The 9772-nt window shown below is 33.1% G+C and overlaps 1 protein-coding gene across 5 annotated transcripts; it reads right to left on the bottom strand.

The window, feature by feature from the left end:
- Positions 1-4950: 4950 nt before the first annotated feature.
- Positions 4951-9422, bottom strand: LOC107466100 (damage-control phosphatase At2g17340). 5 transcript variants are annotated; one of them, XM_021130378.2, is made up of 13 exons: positions 9166-9422; positions 8589-8775; positions 8415-8480; positions 8040-8106; positions 7883-7951; positions 7643-7783; positions 7176-7304; positions 7015-7101; positions 6455-6529; positions 6280-6357; positions 6066-6143; positions 5190-5252; positions 4951-5060 (listed from the first exon to the last, which is right to left on the bottom strand). In XM_021130378.2, exons 1-13 carry the CDS (start codon positions 9353-9355, stop codon positions 4977-4979), a joined length of 1314 nt encoding a protein of 437 aa, XP_020986037.1. In that variant the 5' UTR covers positions 9356-9422; the 3' UTR covers positions 4951-4976. The 5 variants fall into 5 exon arrangements, with proteins under 5 accessions (XP_020986037.1, XP_015940561.1, XP_020986038.1 ...); XM_016085075.3 differs by having other exon boundaries at positions 8589-8778; positions 9166-9420; XM_021130379.2 differs by having other exon boundaries at positions 8589-8823; positions 9166-9312.
- Positions 9423-9772: the final 350 nt, after the last annotated feature.

Raw genomic sequence — 9772 nt, forward strand, 5'->3', positions numbered from 1 at the left:
TAGTCTCTGAATCAGATTTTTGCTCAGGTCCCTCAATTTCAGCCAGAAAATACCTGAAATCACAGAAAAACACACAAACTCGTAGTAAAGTCCAGAAAAGTGAATTTTAACTAAAAACTAATAAAAATATACTAAAAACTAACTAAATCCTACTAAAAACATACTAAAAACAATGCCAAAAAGTATACAAAATTTTCACTGAGAGGATGGGAAGTAGCCATTGACAACGGTGACACCCTACATAGAGCTTGCCATGGAAGGAACCTTGCGTGTGGGAAAAGGATTTCAAGGAAGAGTTGAAGTTCAGAGGACAAAGCATCTCCAAAGCTCTAACATATTCTTCATTAAAAAGTAACACTTCCTTATTCCAAATACTTTGACTTCTTATCAGTAAATCTAATTAATCTTATTGGCATCCTGACTAGGATTAATAAAATAAACATAGATTGCTTCAAACCAATAATCTCCGTGGGATCGACCCTTACTCACGTAAGGTATTACTTGGACGACCCAGTGCACTTGCTGGTTAGTTGTACGGATCACAAATTCGTGCACCAGTCTCTAATCAACGATTCACATCGTCTCTCCTGACAATAGAGCATCTGAATCTGAGATTAGGATCATCGTGGTATAGGCTAGAATCAATAGACAGTATTCTTGTGATCTGGAAAGTCTAAACCTTGTCTGTGGTATTTCGAGTAGGATCTGGGAAGGGATGACTGTGAGGAGCTTCAAACTCGCGAATGTTGGGCGCAGTGACAGTATGCAAAAGGATCAATGGATCTTATTCTGACAAGTGAGAACCGACAGATGATTAGCCCTGCGGTAGCTGTGCCTGGTATTTTTCATCCGAGACGAGAAATTTGACAGTTGATTAGCCGTACAGAAACCATAGCCGGACCATTTTCACTGAGAGGATCATACAGCTTGCCATGGAAGGGAGTGCGCATGATTGGATGGAAGCAATAGAAAAGCAGAGGTTCAGAAGCAACAAAGCATCTCCAAACGCTTATCTGAAATTCCCACCAATGAATTACATAAGTATCTCTATCTTATTTTATGTTTTATTTATCTTTTAATCATCAACACCTCATAACCATCTAAATCCGCCTGACTGAGATTTACAAGATGACCATAGCTTGCTTTAAGCCATCAATCTCCGTGGTATCGGCCCTTACTCACGTAAGGTATTACTTGGACGACCCAGTGAACTTGCTGGTTAGTTGTGCAGAGTTGTAAAAAGTGTGATTTACAATTTTGTGCACCAAGTATGCTTAGCAACTCTAATCTTCCTTTATCCTTGTGGAGTGAAGCCCTTAAGACAGCTGCGTATATATTAAATAGAGTTCCAACAAAGGCAATTTCTAAAATGCCATTTGAGCTATGGAAAGGTTGGAAACCTAATTTGAATCATATACGCATTTGGGGTTGTCCTGTTGAAGTTCGGGTTTATAATCCACAAGAAAGGAAGTTGGACCCAAGGATGATAAGTGCCTATTTTATCGGCTATGCAGAAAAGTCTAAGGGTTACAGATTTTATTGTCCCTCCCATTCAAGAAAAATAGTTGAATCTAGAAATGCAAGGTTTTTAGAGCATGATGTGAAAAGTGGGAGGAATCAGCCTCTTAAAGTTGTTGAGAATGATAATGTTTGTCAAATCCCTCCATGTACAAGAGTGATTGTTCAATACAATGCTCATACAGATAGGGTCAATGTAGAACAACCTATTACTGATGTTCCATATCATGAAGATAATGTTCAAGTAGATGTGGAGGATCAAACTCTTCAAAATGAAAATGTTGTTCAAGAACATATTGCTCAAGAGCAACTTCAAGAAGAGGGAGAACCTATTATGCCACCACTTTTACAAGAGGTTGATGATGTAACATTAAAAAGATCAACAAGAATAAGAAAGTCTGCAATTTCTAGTGACTATGTAGTGTATCTTGCTGAGTCTGACTATGATGTTTGTGATGAAAATGACCCAACGACGTTTTCACAAGCAATAAAAAGTCGTAATTTCAATTTATGGCTAGATGCTATGAAGGATGAAATGAATTCTATGGCGGATAACCAAGTTTGGGATCTTGTAGAATTGCCTGATGGGGAAAAGGCCATTGGCTGTAAATGGGTCTTTAAAACCAAGAAGGATTCATCAGGCAATATTGAGCGCTACAAGGCTCGACTTGTTGCCAAAGGATTTACTCAAAGGGAAGGAGTTGACTATAGATAAACCTTTTCTCCGGTTTCAAAGAAAGACTCTTTCCGCATCATTATGGCATTGGTAGCACACTTTGACATGGAATTACATCAAATGAATGTGAAAACGGCCTTCCTTAATGGAGATTTGGAAGAAGAGGTCTATATGAGACAACCCAAAGGGTTTATCTCAAGTGCTGGTAAAGGGTTAGTTTGCAAGCTTAAGAGAGCAATGTATGGTCTTAAACAGGCTTCCTGACAGTGGTATTTGAAATTTCACAATGTGATTTCTTCATTTGGGTCCATTGAGAATATTTCTGATCAATGTATATATTACAAGGTTAGTGGGAGCAAGATCATATTTCTCATCTTATATGTAGATGATATTTTGCTTGCAACAAATGATTTAGGGTTGTTACATGAAGTGAAATAATTTCTCTCTAGACATTTTGATATGAAAGATATGGGTGATGCATCTTATATCATTGGCATAAAGATTCATAGAGATAAACATAAAGGAATTTTAGGTTTATCTCAAGAAGCCTATGTTAATAAAGTTCTTGAGAGGTTTAAATGCAAAATTGTTCACCAAGTGTTGCACCTATTGTGAAAGGTGACAAATTCTACTTAGATCAATGTCCCAAAAATGAACTTGAAAAGAAACAGATGCAAAATATTCCTTATGTTTCAGATGTTGGAAGCCTATTGTATGCTCAGGTCTGTACAAGACCTGACATTACTTTTGCTGTTAGCATGTTAGGAAGATATCAAAGCAGTCTAGGAATTATCCATTGGAGAGCTACAAAGAAGGTCTTAAGGTACCTTAAAGGGACCAAGGACTTCATGCTTACATATAGATGAACCGACAATTTGAAAATTGTTGGATACTCAGATTCACACTTGGCGGGATGTGTTGATTCTAGGAAGTCAACGTCAGGATACATCTTTATGCTTGCTGATGGAGCAGTATCTTGGAAGAGTGCAAAACAATCACTTGTAGCCACTTCTACCATGGAAGTCGACTTTATTGCTTGTTTTAAGGCTACATCATAAGGTGTTTGGTTAAAGAATTTTATCTCTAGGTTTAAGATTATGGATTGTATCTCTAGGCAATTGAGAATATATTGTGACAATTCAGCTGCTGTATTTATGGCTAAGAATAATAGAAGTAGTAGTCGAAGTAAGCACATCGATATTAAGTACTTAGCCATTAAAGATCGAGTTAGGTCTAATGAGGTACAGATAGAGCATATTAGTACTAAATAGATGATAGCTGATCCTTTGACAAAAGGCATGCCACCATGATTGTTTAAGGATCATGTTACTAGTATGGGTTTATGTTCTGTAACGTTACTTATATGACTTATGTTATATCATATGATATAATTGGATATGAAATTCTTATTATTGTTTATTTCTCATTTGGTTAGTATATATGCACATACATGATTGAGAATGATAAATAAAATTCAGTGAAGGACCTAGAATAAGCATTGGGCTTATTCCTACAAAAATACCACATAAAGATTTTATTCAATTAGGAGATGTTACATTGTAATACATAAAAGGTAATACTCGATTAATAAGAACCTAACGCTATGATTCGTGTAATTTGTCTTAATTGTTCAAGTATAGTATGTAATTACAAACTATACGTAACAAATATTAGATCAAGTGGGAGAATGTTAGAATTTTTATTCTAATTGTGGTCCAATTTGTTAATATAAAAATTAGTTTGGGTGGTGTTGTAATTATTAATTAATTATATTGGCGGTTGATCTGTTCTTTGATGGAAAGAACATGACTGTTTATAAACTTTATAAAGTTTGGGTCTCCAATTCTGATTACACAATAACAAATAAACACATTTTGATTTCATCTGGTTTTGTGATTCAAGAATTGGAAGTTCCAAATTAAATCAAAGAATTTATTGGTAATAACTGGAGATACATAAATTACTGATTTTATAAAATATCTAACATAATAGTCTATGTCATTAAGTCATTTCAACAATTTGTTAATAAAAAATGAAATAGAAATTAACGAATACCACATTAACAAATATTAAAAATATTTTTTAGTACAATTGGAATTGCGAAAATGATTACAATACACTAGGCTAATTTCATAGATTACTTTACAGCTTTAGTGGCCAATAATGAGTTTAGGTTCATTACATTCGACTAATTATTTTTTATATTAAACTGTTATTGGTGATTTTTATTAATATTATGATATTTTAGTGTAATACAATAATACGGAAGACATGCAAGATAAAAAAAATTGTAACTAACCTTTTGAATATGATAAAAAATAAAAAAAAACCAAAAATCATGAATCATGATTTGAAATAAGACAAAAAAATTAAAAATAATAAGTTATGATTTCAGTTTTTTAAATTAAAAAATATAATTTATAAAATTATGAATCATTTTTTCTGTTATATAAATTGGTAGTCACAATTTATGTTATACATTGCACTCGAAAAATACAACAATTTAGACTCATATTAATGTATTACATAACTTTATTCATCATATGAAAAATAAAAATCAATTATTTTTTTGGATAATAAATTTATTTTTGATAAAAATAAATCTGTGTAAAAGATTTAATTTTTTTAAGTAAACTAAAACTTTTAACTACTAAAGATTTGAACATTGACATTTCCAAGTCCCCATCTACTATTTGACATATTATCTCCAATTGAAAGAACCACTAATAAGCGCTAAGCAAATTGCACATGTACTGTTACCAAAGAATCAGCCTTAGTTATATTATGATCCCGTAGCTTCATTGTATTTGATTACACAGTCATACATACGTGACCCAAGAAATTCTGCAACCTCAACATGTTTCACCTACAAAAACAAACATATTTACGGCGACAAATAATAAATACAAGCTAAGAATCATAATTCAAAAGACTAAAAAAATAATTAAATCATGTGAATTGAGCAAGTTAGAGAAACAATAATGAAATGCATTACCATTCCAATCTTGAGTGAATCACATTTAAATTGGGCGTAGAGATTTGTTTCTATTCCACGACCCTGTCAAGAAACATGGTTAGTTTACAGTAAAACAATAAAGGTCCATTTGATTTCTGTTTAAAATTCTTGTTTTCTTGACCTTAAGACTATAAGATTTTAAGAAGGAAAAGAAAACCATATGTAAGATTTTATGAATTTCAATGGTTTCACTATTTCTTTTTCAAAATTCTGAATACAAAAAACATTTAGCACAAAAAATGTCTCAAAATATTTTTTTATGGCAAAAAAAAAAAAGAAAGTAAAATGCATACATATGATTTAGAGAAGTGTATCCCATCTGTATGGCTATTTCACAAATTGGATCCTCTATTTTATTTTTAAAACATTAAAAAAAATTATAATAGTGCGAAAATAGAATCTTTTGATTTTTGGTTTCAAAAAATTAAAATATTTTAAAAGTTAATATCGGATCATTCAATTTTACTTTTCACACAATTAAAAATTTTAAAATGTTAAGATCGGTCTCTCTAATTTTTTTATTTTAAAAAACTTAATCATTTAAAATTAAAATTGAACCTTTTAATTTCTGTTTTCAAAAAATTAAAATATTTAAAAATTAACTCAGACTTTTCGATTTTGGTTTTTCTAAACTATTCTTATTAAAAATATCACATTGTAAACCCGTATTAATTTTTTTTGCCAAAATATGCCAGAGTAACAAGAAGTAATGTTTTCCTAATGAGTTATAACTCAAATGTCATATTCTTTTCATACTCATCTAAAAAGTCGTGGTTTTGAGTCTCTTTGTCTTTGGTTAATAAATAAAATAAAATAAAATAAAATGCTTCTGTATATTATGGTGAAAGAACTCACCATCCCTTCTAAGATAACAAGATCTGCATCACTGGCATGGTAAGCAACCTCCTGAGACACCCTAGTAAGATCAATAACCTGCGAGCCTCCGAAACCAAACGAGTAAGAAAAATGTAATCAACCTTCAACTCGATTATTTGTGACTATAGGGCCAAAGCTATATTGATTCACATTTAGCTTCCCTAACATAAAAGAGTACTATAATTTTTCTTACAGGTAAATCATTGCCAGAGTTGGCAATTAACAGATTTGAAGTGCTGACACCGATGAGACATCCTTCCTCGTCCCTTAACTACCAAGTAACATGACAGAGTCAGCACAGAGCTTTGTTGTACTATAAAGTTGCTTACCTTCTTTTACTTGTTCTTCTTGTTCCTTCTTTTAATTACCTTAGATATAATTTCAATTAGCTCTAAGTATGTCACATCATTGATAGAAGGCAAGTCATTAGCAGCCAATACAACCTGAATGCAAACCAAGAAAAGCAATTTCAGTTACATTTTCAATTTCAATAATGGACATATGCTAATTGCCCTAAAATAATATATCGAATTCGATGTATTTTCTGTTTGGTGTGAGAGGAGCAAATCTTGGCCGTTATACCTTACATGAACAATGAAGGTTTAGACTTTAGAGTTACTCAAAGGGCACAAGTTGAAACATCATTTTAAAAGTTACATAACCACTCTTCTCTCCCAAAGATGAACTTTTAGATTTCAACCATGCTACATTATACTAAAAATTAGTCACTAAATCAGTTATTGATATAAAATATACATTGAAAATGAGTTAAATAAAACACGTATTATATACATATATATGGTGGTTGATTTAATGGTTAATTTTTTGTAGTTATGTAGTATTTTTGTTTAGATTCACATAAACTTTCATTCCTATGAACTCCTTATAATGTAAACTAAACACTTAACCCTAAACAATGTCTGCAAACCTTGCTACCGCGTCGAAGAAGCTCCCTCACAAATGGCAAAATACCCAAAATGATATCTGCACCAGAGTTATCAACAAATATGATAACCTGCAATGATAGAGGGAATGATCAACAAAAAATTATGCCAGAATTTGTATGTTCCTATAGAAACATATACTTGCCTTCTTCCACTTCTTTTTTCTCCATTTCATTTTGAAAGTATCAAGATCATCGATAATCCAAGGCCGAGCGACAAGCTTTTCGCAAGCAGACGAAAAGGACATTCCGTCCCTTGAGAAAGCCTCTGCAAGCTTCAGGAAATTGAGAGTGGAAAAATAGTTAGCACATAAACTGCAAGTAGAAATAGATATAAATCCTCCACAGTCCAAATTCTGGCATATGAATATGATTGTAGTAAATAAAAAAGCAATAGTTGTTTGAACCCTATCTGGTTTTCAAGCATACTGTTTTGTTAATCCTATTAACAACTAGCTAAGAGTACTAATCAGATACACCATGCCAATACCAAATTAATTAGAAACTAAGATTTTGAGGACTTAATTTCCTGTGGAAATTAGAACTTAGATTAGTCAATTGTTAGTTACCATTATACCAAGTGACCAAACTTGCATATGGCAAATCAACATACCTCAATAGAACCAAGGTCGAATACATTCCCTGCGAAAATTCCTCTAACTAGATTTTCGAGTCGCTCGCCTTCATCTTCGATGGCGTCATTAAGACGAACAACGTTCTCAAATAGTGAGATAGCCTTTAAATTCTCTTCCTCCTGCCACATATTCAAAATGAAAATCTAATGACTCTTTAGTTTTGGCTAATAAATTTAGACCCTGCTAACCAATTATTCTTAAAAATGAACAAGAATTGCCTTGACTTTCTTGAAGATATCTCTGAATCCAACTTCCCTAAGTACTTGCTCGCGAAGTCTGCATAAAAGCTACATCCAAAGCAACCAACCAAAACCTAAATGAATAATCAAAAGAAAAACCACAGAACTGAAAGAGGAATTCAGCTAAAAGATTTACACGGATATCAAGAGGGACTCCATGACTTGCAGGATCCTTCTTCAAATCTTCTAGTATTTCAGCATACCTTAATAAAATGGCAGAAACAAAAAGCATAAGAAAAGTCATTTCTTTCATTCACAGTATGATACCAACAGTGAAAATGTTAGTAAATCACTTTTCCCAAAAGTTTAGACCGTTAGGTAGACACAATTAAATGATTATATACCTAACATACCCTTCGCGCAAAAGCTTCCTTTTGGACTTGAAGCATGAATTGTACATATGTCTAGTTTTTGCTTTATGCTAAAATTCTTTGAGAAAAACATTTATTCCAAAAGTTTAAATGATTAAGTAAAATGCAAGTGAACGATTATATCTTACAGAAAGGGTTACCTTTTAGCAAATATTTCAGCTCTGTTTGCAGCATCTGGAACAGAAGAATCAGTCTCAGCACGCTCCCTGTGCCAAATCAAACCCAAACACACATTGAAATAATGCATCAACTACACTGTACGGATGCTTGTGCTTTCACAAGAAGAAGAAGAAGAAGAAGAAGAAGAAGAATACTTGTAGGAAGGGATAGTATTAAGGAGGAGATTAATCCAAGATAGCTCGGTGGGAGCAGGAACACTTGGATCATCAGAAGGGTCCCTCCAAGGAATGGTGCATGCTCTGTACTCTTCATTCAACAAAGGGAACTCTACCAACTCTGATGATGTGCTACTCTTTTCAATTATTGCTTCTTCTTCTTCTTCTTCTGATATATACATATCTCAGTGGTCCACGTTGTTACCGACATATTCTACTAAGTTCAAGAACAATAAATCTTCTAACTTATCTCTATTTATGTCTTGGGGTAATCAATCGAATTTGTATTTTAAACAAAAACATACAAGATATAGAAACAAGCAATAGACTACAGATGCAACCATGGTCCAAGCTAAAACCTTACAATTACAGGTCATATATAGATTTTACCTAATATTATTACCTTAAAATACTTGTATGCTTCTAAATTACATTTAGCATGTGTTCGAAAAATATGTATATCAACTCATCCTTGTTTCTTTATATAATTTGCAGACAAGAGTAAGAGGCATTATGCTGGAGAAACGTGTAAGTATTTCTGTTATGTTACATGTACCTATACCAAGTGTTTTTGTGTGGGCACAAGAGAGGAAGTTGGCCTTGCTTGAGAGGGTAGGAGAGGAGGAAGAAGAGAATAATGATGGAGGAGGATTGAAATTCCAAGCAATGCTGCTGCAACATGGGACCAATGGCGAAGATGTTGTTGGTGACATGAACAACTTGTTACATGCTGATGACCTTATCATAGTGTGTGTGTGTGTGCGTGTTGTAAGGTTTGATTTCCTGAGAAATTCTTAAGATCATATTCTTCGTTTTATTTTTTGTCTGGTGGACGTTAAATTGAGATTGGTAGCGAAACATGGTCCACTATTTGGGACTTCTGGCGGACAAAAATAGCATAAAAAAGTCCTAATACTCAAATTTCAAACACCAAGGATGTTAATACTTCTTTTTCTTCAATAAAGCATTCAAAATTTGCGATTGTTTACTGAAGTTTGTTCCACGAAGAGGAAATACCTCTCTTTTTCTCTATGTTTCGGCCATAAGGCCTTTCATGTCTCAAAATTATTTTTGATTGTAATATAAGAAAGACTGGTATTAGAGAGCTTTCAAGAAGTGTTTTAAAATCTTAGGATTAATGAGATAAGGATTAGGTTAGAGTA

Source organism: Arachis duranensis, chromosome 9 (assembly GCF_000817695.3).
Source record: "Arachis duranensis cultivar V14167 chromosome 9, aradu.V14167.gnm2.J7QH, whole genome shotgun sequence".
Taxonomy (NCBI): domain Eukaryota; kingdom Viridiplantae; phylum Streptophyta; class Magnoliopsida; order Fabales; family Fabaceae; genus Arachis; species Arachis duranensis.

Coding starts and splice junctions, on each gene's coding strand:
- LOC107466100 (XM_016085075.3), bottom strand. CDS start 9,355: ATGATAAGGTCATCAGCATGTAACAAGTTGTTCATGTCACCAACAACA. Junction 8,107..8,414: donor GCTGAAATATTTGCTAAAAG/GTAACCCTTTCT, acceptor CATTTTATTAAG/GTATGCTGAAATACTAGAAG. Junction 5,061..5,189: donor ATTCACTCAAGATTGGAATG/GTAATGCATTTC, acceptor TTGTTTTTGTAG/GTGAAACATGTTGAGGTTGC.